The 19,028-nt window shown below is 40.1% G+C and overlaps 1 protein-coding gene across 2 annotated transcripts in view; it reads left to right on the top strand.

The window, feature by feature from the left end:
• Window positions 1-18,370, top strand: part of dtx1 (deltex 1, E3 ubiquitin ligase) — a 64,924-nt gene extending 46,554 nt beyond the window's left edge. For both annotated transcript variants that reach the window (XM_034692679.1, XM_034692680.1), the window contains exons 4-10: window positions 5,026-5,087; window positions 5,247-5,408; window positions 9,524-9,585; window positions 9,718-9,876; window positions 11,050-11,211; window positions 12,519-12,608; window positions 12,823-18,370. In XM_034692679.1, the coding sequence (XP_034548570.1) occupies window positions 5,026-5,087; window positions 5,247-5,408; window positions 9,524-9,585; window positions 9,718-9,876; window positions 11,050-11,211; window positions 12,519-12,608; window positions 12,823-13,047 (922 nt within the window). In that variant the 3' untranslated portion in view covers window positions 13,048-18,370. The remainder of the gene's footprint in view (window positions 1-5,025; window positions 5,088-5,246; window positions 5,409-9,523; window positions 9,586-9,717; window positions 9,877-11,049; window positions 11,212-12,518; window positions 12,609-12,822) is intronic.
• The last annotated feature ends 658 nt before the right edge of the window (window positions 18,371-19,028 follow it).

Genomic DNA, 19,028 nt, shown 5'->3' with positions numbered 1-19,028 from the left:
GTTCATCAGAGCCCTTCCATTTTTGCACTTTTACATTCAGTATAGTATTTTACTGATTTAAAATCTGCTCTTCAGGAAAACTGTCTGTGCATTGCAGACACTTTTGATATGAGAGGCAGAAGAAGCCCACTTCATTAAAAGTAAAGAGGTGTGAGTGTGTGTACCATCGGCTGTGTTCACGAGGATATTTACTCCTTGTGTTTAAGATTGCTCATCTCCGATCTGACTGCAGGGCTGTGTGTTGAGAGCAGAGATCATTATCCCTCAGTAGGGCCGTTGCACCGCTCTGCTCTGGCACTCACCACAAGAAAAAAAAAAATACTGAAATTAATGAATAAATCATGACAGCTCATCTGGACTGAACTGATGCAACTTTGAAATTCTCGCAGTCATTACTGCTTCTTCAAGGAGCATTGTAACCCAAGTTGTAAAACCCCCCCGTCAGTGTATCAGGAGGTAGGATTTGTTCTGCCTCCCGCTACATGCATCAATATGCGATTGAGCTCTCCAGGAGATCCTTCCCTGCTAACCCCCCCTGTCGTTATCTACATAATAAACAGATGAGTATTAGTCCTCTGTCAGCACTTTCCTAACCAGGCCTAATGTCTGCGCTCTATTTGGGGAATCACATCGTTCGGAGTCTGATTAAGTCCTCGGGGCAGGCTGGAGATTCCCTCAGGAAAGAAAGGAGGGAAGGATGATAGTGAGCAGGAGACAGAGGAGGGGGAATAACCCTGGTGCCCTGGCCTGACAGGGTCCGTAATTAATGTGGTGTTAATGGGTCAGACATGAAGGGGACCAGATTTATCACTCAACTGCACTGGTTTCAGGTCACAAATGACATCCTAAGGTGTGAAAAATGCAACCGCTGGAAAAATCATCAGCAGTATTTTTTGCAATACGCAGTACTGTCCTCTATTGTGTGCTTTTCACACTGAGAAGATTGGACAAAAGGGAGAAATGAGTAAACACAGGTCAGGAGGAAGGGAAATGAGAGTTGACGGGGTTAAAAAATGAGGAGGTGACATGGGTCAGTCTGGTTCGTTGAATGTTTCTTGTCAAAATGTGAGCACAAGAGCTGCAGTGCTGTGGTAGAATAGTGAGAAGTGAGAAGTCTGCATGTTCACGCCGATGATGGTTGCACGTAAAGTCTGAGAACCAATGAATTTAAGATCATTTGACACTGTATTTTTTTTTTTCAAAATAATGATTGTATTGATGGTTTTCATGATGGTGTTTTGGACGCAGAGAAGGAGAGGAATAAGCAGCAAAAGTGAAGAGTTTAAGTAGGAGTTAAACCCTTAAAGCCGTGCAGCATTAAGGATTGTCAGCAGAGTGTGAGGAGGTGGCATGTGTCGAAAACCCCGGGCGCCCCAGGCACAACCAGGACAGACAGGGTCAGAGCCTGCAGAGGTGCACATTTCTAAAATAACAAGGAGAGAGAGAGAATGAGCCTAGCAATGTGCACACCGGGCTCCAGTTGGCTTCCTGTTTAAGGGTGCAGATCTGTGCAGGAACAATTTTTGCAGTGCATAGATAGCAAATCTCAAGTTTTACTGAAATAATGAAGTGTAGAGCAGTGGGAAATTGCTTGCACGATGTGGATCTGTGTGTGTCTGTAAAAATAAGCACAGTGTAGATATGTGTATTTATTTCAGTGCAGCAGATAATGATCATGTGTCGCTGTGGTTGGTTATATTTGTACTTTCAAACGGAATGCAGACGTTTCATCCACATTGCATATTTGGTATGTAGTATGCTCTCAGGCTGATAGTGAGATCTTGAATTGAAGAGCATTAAAGATGAGAAGCTTTCTAATTAATGTTGTGTTATGGATCCTTGGCAGATCTTCTGCAGAGTGTGTAGTTTAGGCGGAGAGTGCAGAGAACACACAACGAGATGGGTTTAAGGGCTCTTGTGTTGTTTTTTCACTTAATGAAAATTATTTGTTTGATCACAGCGCTCTCTGCGAAACAACCTCAATTACACATGCATCCATAAATTGTGTTATCTTGTTCACTGAGAGTTTTGATTTAATTTAGGCTGGAGCGCATGTTGAAATGAAGGAGGAACTCTTGTTTTGATTTAGATTCTGCTCCAGTGTGTCACTGATTTTTTTTAAATGTCTGATTTTGTCCCTTCCTGTGCCTTCCATGCTCTCCTCAGGAGTGAAAACAATCAGACATAGCAACCTGTCATTTTCTGACTCAGACTGTTTCTTTCTGTGCTGTGATGGACAGCTGGATGCTGCAAAACACGGACTGGTTAGCCTTTCTTGCAGGCACTGACTGCAGGTATGTTCCCCCAACAAACCCAGCCCTTGCTGTGGTTTAATGTGTGAAATTGCTCGCTGTAGATTTTATTTGACACTTACAAACATGACCCCACAACACGGTTCACACCTGCGAATTCAACATCCTGACAAAAGATGTTTATCCCAACATCAGATCACTATGCTTTTTTTTTATTCACATCAGTCTTGCTCAGAGCTGGAGTCACATGATCCTGGTCTCCGGTCCTCTGGTGTGAGACACAAAGTGTCTGAAGTACCTACCAGAGATGAGATAGGACACATCAGACTCAGCCGGGCCTCGTGTCCCTTTTTGTTACTGCACTCAGCTTATTGCAGGGCTTCCCCTGGCACAGGATCAGAGGCTCTCACTAATATCAAAGTGGTCTCTTGATGCGGATCTGTGAAACGCCTTAGAGCTACAGGGCCAAAGATCTCAGTTGCAAATCATCAAGGGGGCAGAGAGATACAGAAGTACATGTGCAGTTGTGCGGGTGATGAAGGGTGAATACTCACAATTAGGTCCAGGGTGAAGCAGATGATCACTGAACAAGATAGATGTCTCGTACTCTGAATGTTTCTATAATGATATCTCACTGAGTTCTGCAGGGTTATCATTTTACGGCTCAAGGATATAGGTGATATAGAGATGGAATGTACCTATTACCATATCTCTGAGTGTTTTATACAGTATATGTGTACAGTATTAGAAATTAGACCACAGGGGTGCTGTGGAGCATTTTTAAAGGGTATGACCCTGTGTTCTGTGTTTATTTGGCGAACATAAAAACAGTGTTGGGTAAAACCCTTGATAGCCATACTTTGATAAAAGTTCAGATATCATACCAGAACATGAGTTTGGTTAAAGTGAAAATAGGCTGCTCTCTGTGTAGGTGGGGAAAAGTGTTAAAGTATCAGATATTTTCTGCACTGAAGTATCAAAAGCAATTTTTTAAAGATAATTCAGTTTTTCAGTTCTAAAGTTCAAATTACAAGTAAATGATGTTAATTAATTATAAAGAAGTCTGAATACTGAGAACATGAACTTTATTATTCACCAGTTTTAGTAATTTGGAGGCCTAAGGCAAAGACCAGCGCGTGGCTTCCCCAATTAGCTTGAATCAGTCATAGCTACAAACAAACGTCATTCTGAGAGGTCTCTTTTCAGTCAACAAAGCCACTGAGCTTATGAATGGACCTTAAAGTGAATCATGAAAACACACACACATTTACCCACCAGTACTTCCTCATGACCTGTACAAGAACAACATAACTCACAGTCACCACATCTACACAGTTTAAGTTCAGAGGACATTAAGATTTAAGAGAGACTTGAGTGTGTTTCTTCCAATTATGGAACGGCCTTAAGTTAAAACTGTGAAGCTGTCTGTGGCCGTAAACTGTAGACTAAATAATTATTGTAGAGGATCTGTAGAAGTAAATCTTGGCCTTCATTGACTGACTGTGTGAAATGGACCAGTGGAATCATGTATTCATTTTCAGATACAGCATAATGTCCGCACTGTTTACCTCTCATCACCTGCTGATCCCTCTCTGTCTCCCACTCTTTTCTCCAACACCTGTTGGTGTTTCCCACTTTAAAAAACCAACCTATATCTTTAGGCCTTCATGCTAGGTGTGATGATATTTTAGTGGTTGAGACGGTGAAGGTTACAAGGCCTTTACAAGCAGGGTTGTTGATTTAAGTCATTGTGTGGCCTCTTAGCTGTAAATGCATCAACAGCATATTCTCTGCTTTTAAGGTAAATGTAGTGGACAAACAGTTGCCTAATCTAGTATTCAGACATGCAATAATGAGTGCTTTTTAAAAAGGAAATTTTCCTGAAGTTCAACATTTTATCTTTCTTGGTTTTGTTTTCGTCTCCAAAAAAAAAAAACAGTTCTTCTAGGTGTTGTGTTCACTGTTTCACAGTCAAATCTTCACTTTCTTTTCGCCTCATTGCTAAATTAATGTTAGTTTTTATTTTAAGTTACAGATTGCTCTTGCAGTTTCCAACATTTCCATCAGTTGTCCTTAACTTCTGTCAATGGTTGTAACTTCTAACCTGAGGAGAGGAATGCTCTAAGCTCCTCTGTTCTGTGGCCCCTCGCTTCAGAAAGCTTGTTGAGTTTAAGCCTGGCCCCCCTGAAAACAGACTCACTGCCCTGTATGCTCTTATTGAAGCCTCGAGTGCTTTATTCCGCTCTGCTCCACAGATCTTGAATAGTGCTCAAGTCAACTGTCTCTGTCGTCTGTGTTTGCCATGAACTCCAGCCTCTCCAAATGTCATCCTGAATCAAGCTCTGCTGCATTGCTTTGTACATGAGTCAAACTGTCTCATCCCATCGCTGTTGACTCTGTCTCAGTGGTGGAGCACATGTGACATTTAACTCCAGTGTTTTTATGGCACACAGAGCACAATGAGCTGCTGTTTTGTGACCTAACAGGCAGCAGTGCACAATCAGGACCATTTGCTGTTTATTTTCAAGGTCTGGGGTAATTTAAAGACTGTGGAAAAATGGATTTACTCAAGTTTTATGAAAAAGAAAAAGGGAGGAACATATTTAGTCAAACAGAGGAGATGAGTGTTGCTAACATATGTTTTCTGTTGACCTCTGTGCCTTTGAATGACAAGACAGGTGATAGTTTTATCCCTGATTTGAGCAGTTTATTTTCTGTGCTCATGAGATTTAAGATACATCCGTCTAAAACATGTTTTTTTTCTCTCTTTAAGGGTTCCTGCTCTCCCAGTAAAGAACCTGACTGGATCTGGACCCGTGCATCCAGCACTAGCAGGTTAGACCACACTCACTTTATACGATCCGTTCGGAAAACAGCGACCAAGAGTGTATTTGTGGTCTTCTCTTAATGATCTTAATGACAATCACATTCAGTGCCTCTTTTTCCGCTCTTCTGTTTGTCTGTATGTCTGTGTGTTCTGTACATTTGCATCAGGTATGACAGGTATCCTGATGTGCGCTGCAGGTCTGCCAGTTTGCCTGACCAGGGCCCCCAAACCCATCCTGCACCCACCACCCATCAACAAGAGTGACATGAAGCCTGTGCCTGGGATCAATGGCATGCGCCGCAAAACAAAGAAAAAGCACCTGAGAAGAGGTAAGACAGAAGACGAAGACTATAGGAGAGGAGAGAAAAGGAGGGCTTTAGTGAATACATTTGAAATGCTCTGAGGGGGCAACAAGTACAAATACTGACAGTGAGCAGACTTTCTCTGTCCTGCCAAGCTCTCCGGCACGTTTCTGTATCAGCTGTCTATGAATCTGTTGTTTAGCAGGCAAACAAAACCCAAAGCTGTGTTTTTCTGTTGTGATCAAGGGGCTGTAATTGTTTTTTAAATACCTCCAATTAAAGCTCCATAGGTATTTCAACAAATCTATCCTCACCCAAGGTAGCTGGTGATTAGTTAGGAAAGCGTTCCTGTTCCTGCTATAAAACGTAATGAAGAATGCTGTCTCAGATTTATGAGCACATGCAGCAGTATTTACAGTAACCATTTCACAGATGTTACCCTACATGCAGACTGACAGAGGCAGTTGTAAGGAAAGCAATTAACATGGGGAATGTTGTGTGAGCTGGAGTGAGACAGGGTCTGGTGTTTAGTGTGACTGCTGGGTTTGAATAAGTATTGGTCGATGGAAAGCCGCAGAAATGCTCGGGTCTCCCGAGGGAGTCTTTGTTGTAACTGATGAGCGACGCTGTTGGGTTCCATTTCTGCACTGGGGTTGTCCATTTCAATCTATCAGAGCGCTTTATGTTTCTCTTCAGCCAATAACTCAAAGGAATATGCCACTGCTCAGTTAAATGGAGGTTGATGTAGCAGCATTATAGCATGTAATTTGGTATTAAAGAAAATGGAAAAAGTGTTCAATCTGTTCTTTAGTGACTTAGAGCCTGTCTATAGGCACATTTAAAACACTGTTAAGGATGAATACAATGATTAATAATACATGCATCAGTAATAAATACATGGTTTGGTTTAAATAGAACTGTTCTTTCTGGAAGATTTCTCTAAATATGACCACATTTGACAAACTGGACCCAACCAAAACAGAGCTTCTTCCATGCATGCACCATCATTTTAACATCAGTATGCTAACGTGATAGACAAACATCACCTTCCCTAAAGCCACCTTGGAATCATGGCTCCAAAGTCTAAAACGTTGTCCCTCTTTTCTTGATAATTAGTGTCAAAATAGAAAACTCTTTCCAAGAAGTGTCCTGAAATGAATGTCATAATGTGTTAACAGATACTCTGTAGACTGAAAAATGAGAAGGCAGCTACATGTTCAACTCGTGTTTGCTGTCTGCAGTCAAAGCATGAATTGAGAGATGCTGGAAGGCTGTGAGAGGAATAAAGATGTGTTGTTTCTCATGCAGTGAGATTTAGACTCATCCTGCTTTGCTTTCTGTACAGAAAAAGGTCAGAGAGGCTTTTGATCCTGCTAATGAAGCCATCTAAAAGCAAAAAGTGTTAAATGCACAATGGAGTCTCTTCTGTATTCCTTTCTCCCCTCCCAGTCCCCGGCCTCCTCCTGCTTCCCTCTACCTTTTGTACCTTAACATGTTTTTTTTTAGCTCTCTCTGGTTCTTGTCACTGCTCTCCCTCCCTCTGTTCACTGGCTGTCCCTCAAATGAACAAACAAAGGCTCTAGGGGAAAAAGAGGTTGCCTTTAAGCCTATTTGGGGTGTAAGCTGTGGGTGTGCTTTCAGCCATGCTAGCGTGGTTGCACACAAGGATTATCGGAGAAAGCGGGGATGGCTGGTTGTTATCTGTCAGTTTGAAGGTGACCTCCTCTTCAACATCACAGACGTACATACTCAGCTATACTTATTCACAGGCCACACTCTTTAAATGGGGAAATAGTCACACCCAGGTCTGAGTGTGTTCAGAGGTGTTCAGATTCTACTTAGTTCTGTCCCACACTAATACCTGACCCAGACTCAAGTATTATCCGATACACATATCCATCTGATGTCAATTATGAAGTATGCATGATATTACTTTATCAACAGCTATTTATTACAAAGACTGTTTGGTGTGGTATGATTTCCATGATTGTTTTATAATAAAGTTTGATTTAATTTGGCAGTTCAACAAAGTAGTATTTTTTCTGGGAAAGCCACTGGGATAAAAATATACAGCGTCTTTCATATTCTTTCCTCACAGTATGTCTGTATAAGTTATATAAGAATGCATTCTTTTTGAGGGTATTTTCTTAACCCTCCTGTTATGTTCGTTTCTCTGGAACAGCAATAATGTTCCTGGGTCAATTTGACCCAGGGCATATTCAATTATCCAAAAGTGTCAGAACCACAAAAAATCCCAATACACATTTTTTAAAATCTAATTTTTATCTCCATTACTAACCATTTAAATCAAGATTTAATCCATTGGTGCTCTTTAATTCTCAGACTCGTCACTCGTTTTTCATTCAAATTAATGTTAAAACTTTTTTTAATATACATTGGAAAGCCCTAAATATAAATACAATAGTTTTACATGATATAGGTTTTTGTTTATTTTATTTTACACTTTGAATTATTTACTTTTTTATGAAGTGATGTTGATAAATTAACCTGACACCTCCTCTGTCACATGCTGCCCGATTTTAATGCTGCATTTGGCTGGTTTTGAAAGCCTAAAATAGCCTTTAAAAAGGGTAAGTTTGACCCTCAACATAACAGGAGGGTTAAAGCTGACTAATTATTATCCATAAGTAAAGTAATAATTTGCTTTTATTTTAAAAGGGCATTGCCAGTAGGAGGGGAAGTGGAAACAGTAAAATGGCATATTTGTGTCTTCAGAAATAATAAATAATGATTTATGTCTCTGCTTTGTAAATTAAAGGAATTCTAACCCTTCAACAAGCAAACACATCTCAACATGCTAAGTTAAAATTAGCAGCAGCTTTACTCACAGCAAGGAGGACGGTCAGAGGTTGTTTGAGCTCACCTTGAAATCTGATCAGTCACCCCGAATGCCAACTCTAAATCCTGAACTATGATTGGCTATTTGCCTTGTCAGAAGCTGGACATATGTCAACAAACTATTTGGGCTGTGTGTAGCTCATATAGTGAGGTAATAGTAGCTTTCCTTATATTTAAATGTGGCACATTTATAGAGGCAATACTTTAAATTGTGACTTTTAAGGAGATTTGTTCATATGTTGCGACTCGGTTGTGTTACTTTTTTCTGTTAGAATCACAGACAGTGATACATCTGTACAATACTTAAATGTTAGCAGTTAAAGTCGTGAGCACATGCAGGGATGGAGGTAGAAGTAAATAATATATACCACCCCTGCATAATATTTCTGTTTTACAGATGTGAATTACCTTAACTTCAACATAAAAACACAAGCTTTAAGCCTAATGGGAAAACTGATAGCTGATGTTAAGCTAGCTTTGACTAGTATACTCCCTCTGCTAGAATCACATATTTGTAGAATCACTTCTCCCTTGCTGCTCTACAAGAACTATTGCTAGTAATAGCTACAATACTTCATTGTTCTTTGAGGTCTACAGACAGCAGCTTCTTGTGGTCCCTAAGACCAGGTGGAAAACAAGGGGTGGCCATGCCTTCTCGGCAGTGGCCACCAAACTGTGGAACGAGCTACCCCCCCAATGTTGGATTGTCCCGAACATTACCAACTTTTAAATCCTGTCTTAAAACATATTTTTACTCCTTGGCTTTTAATCCAGCATGAGAGTTGTGTGGTCTCTGTCTGTTCTTTTATTGGATTTTTGATTGCCCTTACAGCGTTTTTATTCTATTTATCTTTTTTATTATTTTTTTTTAAAGTGTTTTATTTTTTTTATCATGATTCTTTTCTTTTATTCTATTTTATTTTCTGACAGCATTGTATGTTATGTGTGTTATAACTTATTTTACCTCACTGTGAAGCACTTTGCTAAACTTGATTGTTTTTTGTAAATGTGCAATATAAATAAAGTGGATTGAATAGTTCTATAGCCTGTTGGGGAGGGAGAAGATATATTTTTAACTGTTTTGGTATTTTATGGTGCTGAAATGGTATATTGACTGGTGTACTCACCATACCTGATCAATCACTTTATGCTGTTTCTGAGATATTTCTCATACTAGTATTGCTATCTGAACAACTCAAGATGAACAATTCATGTGTTAAAAGTAAATGGCAGATTACTTTCTCTGGCTTATCTCCTTCTTCTTTGACTTTTTCCATGACAAGGGAAAAACCCAGAAGATGTGGTGCGAAGATACACAGAGAAGATAAAAGTGGTACCAGATGAGGTATGGAAAACACACAAAAAGAGCTTTATGCCCACGAATAGCTGCACTTAGTCACCTGACAAAGTGTTAAAAGTCTCATAAATACACAGTCATGTGGAACGGCAGCTGAAGTATTTTTGTCGGCTATTCCAGGACTGTACCATCTGCATGGAGAGGCTGGTCATGTCATCCGGCTACGAAGGCGTCCTGCAGCACAAAGGCATCAAGCCAGAGCTGGTGGGCAAACTTGGCAAGTGTGGGCACATGTACCATCTGTTATGCCTGGTGGCCATGTACAACAATGGCAATAAGGTGGGTAAAGGCTTGTGAGCCAGACGCAGTTATGATGTCACTCAAGCTCAAATTATAACTCGCAATGTTACACAGCTTGACTGTAGTGGACGTCAGTGGCAGATGATCAGGATTCAGTACTGTTGGATACAGATGGGATCTCATATAGTTTTATCAGATCAATCAGATTTGTCTGAAGCACAATACTTTGAACAGATCGTGCTCACCTCAGTGCAGTTACTCGCAGGAACTACAAACGTACTGCTTGCTAAAGCAGAAAAGTCACATTGGCAGCAATATTAAAGTAGTAGAGAACATTAAAAGCAGAAGTCACATTGCCTTACTTCTAGTGGTTTCTAGGTTTGGAGATAGTTTTGGTTTGATTCGGTTTTGAAACTTATTTCTTTGAGATTTATGCCCCACACTTCGTACTTTTCAAAGAGAGATTTGTTTGATAATCTCATTGGCATCTTCTTGAGAACTCAATCCATGTTTCGTGTGGATGATTCAAGTCCTGTAAGCTGTTCTTTGGACTATGTGTCCACAGACTGTTCCTTAGAAAAGGACTGGGACATTGTTTCTGCAATGAAAGAAAGACGTTAGTGTTGGTTATTAAAGCAATATCAAAGTACTTTTTCTTTGGACACGCTATATAGACATACAGAATAAAAACTGTTATCTGGCACACAGGAGCAAAAAGTTGCTCATAAGCAATGGGAGTTACAGATAAGTCATTCATGTTTCTTGCAACCCAAAAAATATCTGCTTGAAGCTCAAGTTGGGAAAATAATTTCTGTTTAGCTTCTTCATTTTATTCCTGGTTTGCAGGCTACTTTTGTGTTTGCTAATTAGCTTACATTGGTGTTTCAATTTGCTCCCTGAAAACAGCTTTCTGATGTAAGGGTGATAAAAACAGTAAACATCAACCAAAACATTATATTTTGAGTGTGAAGTACAACAACAAGCTAAACAAACACTGCATGGATGTGAGGTTAGCTGCTACGTAATAGTTTGGATGGTAGATAAGAAACAGACAGATGTATCAGTGTATTCAAGTAAGAGAAAACTGAATGGCTGCAAACTATTAGAGACTCAGTGTGAACATGTAATTTTGTTGAACTTACTCTTAAAAGCAACATAAACATTAAATGGCAGTATTATCAAATTATTTAATTATCACTTTCTTTTAACCAGGATGGCAGTCTTCAGTGTCCAACATGTAAAACCATTTATGGGGAGAAGACAGGCACGCAGCCTCCTGGGAAGATGGAGTATCACGTCATCCCCCACTGCCTGCCAGGCTACCCCGACTTTAAAACCATCCGCATCGTCTACGACATTCCTGCTGGGATCCAGGTCAGAGCTCAAATCCTTCACTAAATCCAACATGCTGCTTTTGTGCCCTGATCCACTGTCTCTCCTCTGTAAATCCATGCCCTTTCTACACCTACTGCTTATCCGCTTAAGTTTGAAGGTTGGTTTTTGGAGCAGGAAGGTGAAGTGCTGTAGCTGTGTAAGTGGAACCAGCATTATTAGGGATACTATGTAATGGTTTTGGAGAAAGAAAGACTTTCAAAATCTAGGAGAGCCGCTGTAATTATATCATCTCATCTTTTAACTTGCTTTTATATATATATTTTATCAGTAATTAAGAATACACTATATGAAACACAGCATACGGTTTAAAAAAGAAGTGCTGGACTGAATGCAGTGAAAGGTTACTTTCAATCTATAACCCATTGCATTCAAGTATAGAGCTTGTTTTGTAACCTGGGTTTGTGCTGGCAATATAAGAAGGTCACATATTTCATCCTGACTGCTGAGAGGAGCTCTAATAGAGTCAATAAACTGACCTTTTCCCTCCAGAGGAGTGGGCTCAGCGTCCCAGGGGACAGAGAATAGCAGGGGTCACCTGACCACCCAGGTCCGCAAAGCAGCAGGATTTCCAAGAACACTTTCTTTGGGTCTCTGTTCTCTATCTTTTTACCTTTCTCTACCCTCACTCCTGCATAATGGACTTATTGGATAACAGAAAAAGCAGAATACGAGTTTAACAGTCAGCAAATGATTGAGTATTAACTCAAAATTTGTCCTGGGGAAAGTCCCAAGAAGATATCTTACAGAGTAATTTATAAATTAATTTTTTTCTGCTTCACAGCGTAGACACAAAGAAGGACAGTCAATGAATAAATGTGTCATTTTAATCTGCTTAATTAGTGAGCCTGATAGATGCAGAACAAGCACAGAAAGAGGCTGTGAACGGCTACTTTTTAACAACATAATTTCAGCCTCACTAGAAATAAGGGAAAAAGGGGAAATTATGTGCAAAATGTGTCATGACAAGTGAACTGTAACTACACGTGTGTATGTCATTGCTAAAGGTGGGGGTAAATCTGATGAGGGTGCAGGGAGTGTTGCAAAGCTGGTTGCCCATGGAGGGATTAGGAGTATATCAATCAGGCTCACAAAAGCCATGATATTTAAAGAGATAGTTGATATTTACAGTAGCATATCTGTCAGATTACTCACACAAAGGGCCATTGTAAGCAGCATAAACACTGCAGCTCGTCCCGTGGGTGCTGTTGACATTTGCTGGACGATTAAGTCGTAATTGGAACAGAAGGAGATGTTATGTTTGTTTTTGTTCTTGACATTTTCTTCAGACCAATGAACACCCCAACCCTGGAAAGAAGTTCAGTGCAAGAGGGTTCCCCCGACACTGTTACCTCCCTGACAACGACAAAGGCAGGAAGGTAAGCTGCAACAGCCTTCCAAAATAATTGTGGCACAGAGCAAAACTAGAGAAGCATTACACCAATGCTGCGATCAAGTGCACATAAGTTGTCTGCTGTAGTCTGTATGTATATAATTTTTTGGGACCCTGAAGCCCACTGCATGTGGTATGTAGGCCTGTATTTTGTTACAGAAGGATAGTAATTTCCTTGTGCAACTCTTCTGTCTTGTTAGGTCCTGAAACTACTCATCATGGCCTGGGACCGACGCCTCATTTTCACAATCGGCACGTCCAGTACCACAGGCGAGTCAGACACAGTGGTGTGGAACGAGATTCACCACAAAACAGAATTTGGCTCAAACCTGACCGGCCACGGTTACCCCGACCCCAACTACCTGGACAATGTCCTGACAGAGCTATCGGCACAGGGGGTAGGCGAGGACAACCTGAAGGACTGATATTGTCTGGATACAAAGGATCCACATCCCATCATGCCTCACCGTCTCAGAACAGAGCCTCTGAATGACGGACCAACATGCAGCTGACAACTCTTTACTCTCCACAAAAAAAACAAAAAAAAACAGGAGCAATGGAACCAAAATAATCGACACGGTTATGATCAGTTTTTTGATTATAATAACCCCCCCCCCCCCCCTGCTGTTTCTTGGTCTTTGCCTGGAGCATGTCAAGTTCATGCCAAAAATGTTCAGAGGGAAAATGATGCAAAGAAAAGGAGAGATTTCTCTCTACATGTTTGTTGCTGTGGGATTTCAGTTCAAACTAAAGCTGCACTTGGAGTAAAATAACAAGAGGCCAGAATTATACAAAGGTATATCTCTAAATGCTTAACTCCAGAATGCATGGCCCAGACTAACGCTGCATATCAATGTTAGGAGAATTTCTGCAGTAGGGTGAGGTGTCGATAGATCAGTCGTTGCTTGTTATTGTGAAGAGAAATTTGTATATGAGAACTTCAGTATTTTGGATAAAATTTAATCCTAATTGATCAATTATGTATTGTTCCCCTTTGTCACTTAAAGTTAATGATTGTCATGTAACAGATGGTAAAACTTGAATACAATTGAATTGATGATATTTTCCACTTCAGATTACCGAGGCCAGTTGTTGTGTCAAGTGGGAGTGTTTTGTAGTGCATGAAGCAATATCCAGAGAGCTTTGAAATATTTAGTGTTTGGTGATAAACGTATGTTGTATGGTTAACCTTGCAGACTGTCTAAGAGAAGAGGCATGGAGTAAATGAAACAAGCATCTTACCAGTCAGTTTGAGGCTTGTTACGGGCTGTTGTGACGACAAAGGCGGAGGTTGTGAAGCGGAGGTTTGCCACGCTCCAAGGTTACACTCATTTGTTTTGTTGACACACTGATGACGCTGACCTCTGCGATTATAAAGCCTGCATTAATTCTCTCCCTGTTGGAGCACACCCTGGCGTTAGCACGATCCATCATGCTGACCATACATGAGGGGTGAGTGTGTGATTGCGTGCTCTGAGGCGTTAATTTAGCTTGCTTGGAGTCCTTGAGGAGAGAAGCCCAGCACGCTCCTCACAGATGGACGTCCGTCTTGTAAACACCAACAGTTTATCCCTGGAGACGCAGCTCGGGCAGCGCTCCCGCACGCCTGTGATCTACAAGTCTCTAGTGAGCGTGTTTGCTGTAGGCAGTGTGCAGAGCTTCACGGCATGGATGGCCAGCAGTGAAATTTCTTAGTTCCAGAGCGAGCTCACACAGAGTTCTGAAGGCCGATCCTTATGTATGGACATGACCCTACTCTCCTCCTCCTCCTCCTCAGCAGCAGAGCTCTTCATCTGAAGAACCAGGCTAATGCTGGGCTAATATGTTGTTAGCTGGGAACTGTTTTTCCAATGCTCTACTGCTCCAGATCTTATGCCTGTGAGATAGTGGTTTTGAAAGGTCCTTGGTGGAGATCTTGCGATATTCCTTTACTCTGAGATAAAAGATAATCCCAGTGCTGCATAATTATCCATAAATATACCTGATCAATTTTAATGAGCAGGGATGTGGATGTAAAGTTTATTATATGGGCACCCAGCTGTGAGCTTAATTTTGAATTAAATCATGGTCTTCCAGTGCACGTTGGTGCAACACTTTTACCCGGTCAATTTATTTTTAGAAACATGTCTTACATTGCAGCTAAACCTGTCTTTTTTGAGTTGATGTTTATAAACTGGCTTGCAATGCTTTAAAAATACAAATAATATACATTTGCAGATGTGATAAACCTTTAGATTCAAGCTCAGTTTGAGTCTATAGTGTAAGTTTAATTTATTTTTTTACTCTTCTATATAGAAAATATAAAAATATACTGACTGGCCCACATATCTATACACCGGCACATGTTAACATGAATACATAAAATCTGGCAAAGCTGAATTTGTCAGTATGTCAGGGACTGTTGAAATATGTACGACATGTTATGGACGTCTTATATTACAAGTAGTCTTAGCGTATGCTGCTGTTGTTACCTTAATGTAGAATCTGTGTAGTTGATCCCAGTGGGACCCCAATAAATACAGTAAATGTGTCTTTATTATTGGTGGGGGAGCTTTAGCAGCATGAAGATGGCTGTCTCCCCACAAATGGGCAATTTCTCTTTTCCTACTTGACCAGAACATGGGAATGGATGCAGTCAGCAATCTTTGAGCAGTCTAAGGGTAAAAATATGACACATCTGGGTTAACAAGAAGCTACAAATGATTCTTAGTGTTTGTTTTAGCTTACTAAGCTATAGATTAGTGTTAACCACCAACTGCCCATACAAAATACACCAAGTTCTATTCTTTTGAAACCTATTTTCCATTCATCATAAGACAAAAATTAACACAATTCAATTGTATTCCCGTAAATTAGAGCAGTTTAGGATATCTTGGGTTAAAGCTGTGTATTTTGCCCTTTTCCAATGTGTAACATCAAGGTTTGACATTTTCATACAAATTTCACTGCTAACTTCATAGCAGACTAGCATACGATACTAGGTAACTCAGGCTGGTTAGAGATTTTTCATGCATAAGATATCCTATGTGGCTGGTTTACAACTAACAGATTTGTCACTTGTGCCCTTGAATTTTACATAAATTCTGTGAGCAAGGTTTGCAATTCGACTGCACAGGCTACAAATCAATTCCCACAGATTCCGGATCTGTATCCATGGGTTACACACAAGCGGCAACCTCCGGTCTAAAAAACATGAGTCCAATGCGGAAGTGCTAAAAACTGCAGTTCATCAAGGATCCACTTGAGGCTCGCTCTGGAAGTACCGGAAACCACATACACACCAATTCAAAGAAGACGATCTTTACAGCAGAAATAAACATGTTTACAGCCTGGTACAAAAAACAAGTGTAGTCTGGATAGCTCATTTCTCGATCGGCACACACTGTACGTGGGGTGATTTTTTTTCTAATTCGGCCTATTCAAAGATATTATTACGAGTCTTCTAATGAGAGGTACAGCTGACTTGATTGACAGACGGGAACACTTTAAGTGTTGACTAGGAGGCTGAAAGCCCGCCTCTTTACGTGACAATCGCTCGACAGCAGCAATATGGCTGTCACCGACAATTGGCCTCAAAACAGCGCTTCAGAATCAAATGAGTGCCGTCATGGATACTGCACACATCTGTAACCAGATGTACACACAATCTTGCAAACTGTGTGCACAGATTTGCATAAAACTCCTTTTTTTCTTTTGAGCTGGTACTCAGGGGGCTCTGAAAACATCAACTCTAGCTGATATTGTATGCTACTTGGATTGAAATATAAACCAGCTCTGAGAGTGAAACTCTAAAAAAAACTAACTTTCAAACCAGCTTGAAATGTATTTTAGGTAAATGTTAGCTGTAAACCAGCCACATAGCTTACATTATGCATGAAAAATCACTGACCAGCGTTGAGTTACCTAGCATCATATGCTAGTCTGCTAAGATGTTATAAGGGATATAGGAATGTAAAGGTTAGCTTCCTAAAAAAATCCAACTTTTAATCAAGCTAGCAAAACAGGCTTTGTTCAGGTTTTAGCTATACTGTCTAACGGTTGAAAGCTTCATGACAAAAAATCTCATTTTAATGTAGCTAGCAAAATATGCTTGTTAGGTTGAAATGTTATAGCTATTTGATGGATAAATTGTTAAAATAAACATAAACATTGAGGCTTGCAAGCTCTTAATGTTGGTTGGCTTCAACAATAGCTGCAACTGAGCTTTTAATGGATTAAACTCTTAAAATTCTTAATAAACATGAACTACTGTTTGAGCAATCACCCACTTTGGCACTTAATTTACTATACTACTATTTAATCATGAGTATTTTTGACAGAGTTAAAGGAGTTAAACTACCTTTTTGCTATTCACTCAAGCTTTCTTTCACCTGCTCAGGCTACAGCAAACAACTAAAGTGATTTGTATGCTTGATTAGGACCCAGGTGTTGAAAACAGTCTTTGTTTGGCTTGTTCCATCAAGTTTTCTCACAACCTTTTCGACTCCCTTTATAAAACGGGACAGCTAAAGATGATGCTTCCAATCTATCAGGGAACCTTTTCCATGTTGAGTGAAGTTACATTGCTAAGAGAAGTCCAAATCTTTGCTTCTTCTTTTACTTTCAATGATCGGCCTTGATGTATGAAGGATGTCGGCCGTTTAGATTTCAGGTGTGTACAGACTTATATGGAAATAATTAATAAAACATGGTTTGGTATTTGTCAGATAAAGAAAGAGAGAGGTGGTGTTTATGCAATTTACTATTTTTAAGATATTCTATATGATTTATGTGTAGCAACAAGGCTTATTTTTTGTTTATATGACTATGGATGTTTTCTTTATGGGGTGCCTACCTCCAGGTTTTTAAACAAAGGGGTTACAACCCGAGGATGTCCACATGCTATGTGTTAGAAAACATATATTTTTTGATGTCTTCTTTTGAAAAATGATTGTCTCTAAAAGAAATAAGACATTGCTGTATTACTCTTATGATCCATTCCATACTATTTTCCATTTGATGAAAAGTGGCATAAAGAATGATTCACCTTTTCTTAACATATGGAGTATATACAGTTGTACTATCAGATAGCGTCAGCTGCGAACTGTACTTTTCTGATGAAACAATACCTTAACATTTTCTGTGGGTATACTGTAAGTTTCTTTCTGTCTGTGCGAGTATGTGTGAACGTGTGCTGAGTGTGCGCCTAGTAAATGAATCTTAGGTTCATGTCCTTTAAAGATACAGTAATGTTCTCCTAGAGGTGCATGTTAACCAAACTGTGAGCAGGTTTATTGACAATGCATAGCTTTTTGCGTCAGAAAAAATCATAGCTTATTTAGAGAAATCACCCAGGTCTTCTGGGGATTTAGCACTGTGGTTTTGCATCTTTCTCCAGATAGATAAAAAGATTTTTTCCTCTTTCAGGTTTGATTTACACAGATGGGGAATGAAGCAGCGTTTTGCTGCTCTCCTCACTGCTTTTACATGTGAAACATCTGAATGTTTTGCATTTTAAGTGCCCATATTAATTGACATTTATTAAATCATGATTTTTGTGATTTGATTTTAAGCAGTGTCTACATAATTGCTAATTAATGGTTAACACAGAGAAACTGAGATCAACTAAAGGCAAGATATAGAGACATTGATTAAACTATAAAGGGCTTCTTAATCTATCAGTCTTTATTGAATTGTGATGACCTTGTTGCATGTTTGTGTGTTTCTTGTGGAAAAATAAATGTGCCCTGGACAGGGTAATTTGTTTGACCTTTTTGTTACCGTGCTTCTTTCTCATCAGCCCCCTACACGCACACACAAACACTCTGTAACATGTCCACCTTCATTTAGCGTCACCCTTCCCCTCATACTTGGCAGCTTTCTGCTCTACGCCCTCGATATGTGGATATAAATGAGCTTTGCTGAAGCTGTGCAGTGCGACAGAAACAGTCCTTACCTGCAGTAAATTTGCTTAATGGTCATTTTCTGTCACTAGCTTTGGCATGTCGTTGCTGCGGTGAAGAGATGTGGTTGGTGAATACTAAAGCAAGTCACTCAACAAGACCAGCAGGAAATCAGCTTCCTCTTCAACAAACACTCATCTCCCTCCTTGCTCTGACACGGCAGCTCAAGGGTCAGTCTCCTCCTGGTTCTGGTACCCAAACCTCTGACCCTGCATCCTATCATGTCTAATGAGAGATCCTGCAGGGAGGCACTTCTGCATCACTGCTCTCATTAGCATTTAAATAAGACCAGGAGGAGGAAGCGTTGCAAACATTGTTTGTGTGGAATGATTTAACAATACATTGTGCAGTTATAGTGGTTTGATTAGATTTTTCATTGGACTAAGAGGCCGTGTGATAACTATGATACTTCAGGCGGATCCTGGATCTCTCACACATTTAATGGTATTTCCTGCAAGAGTGGA

The sequence above is a fragment of the Notolabrus celidotus genome, chromosome 9 (genome assembly GCF_009762535.1).
Source record: "Notolabrus celidotus isolate fNotCel1 chromosome 9, fNotCel1.pri, whole genome shotgun sequence".
In the NCBI taxonomy this organism is placed as follows: Eukaryota; Metazoa; Chordata; class Actinopteri; order Labriformes; family Labridae; genus Notolabrus; species Notolabrus celidotus.
Note: the sequence above shows the minus strand (reverse complement) of the source record. Positions and strands in the feature narration are given on the sequence as shown.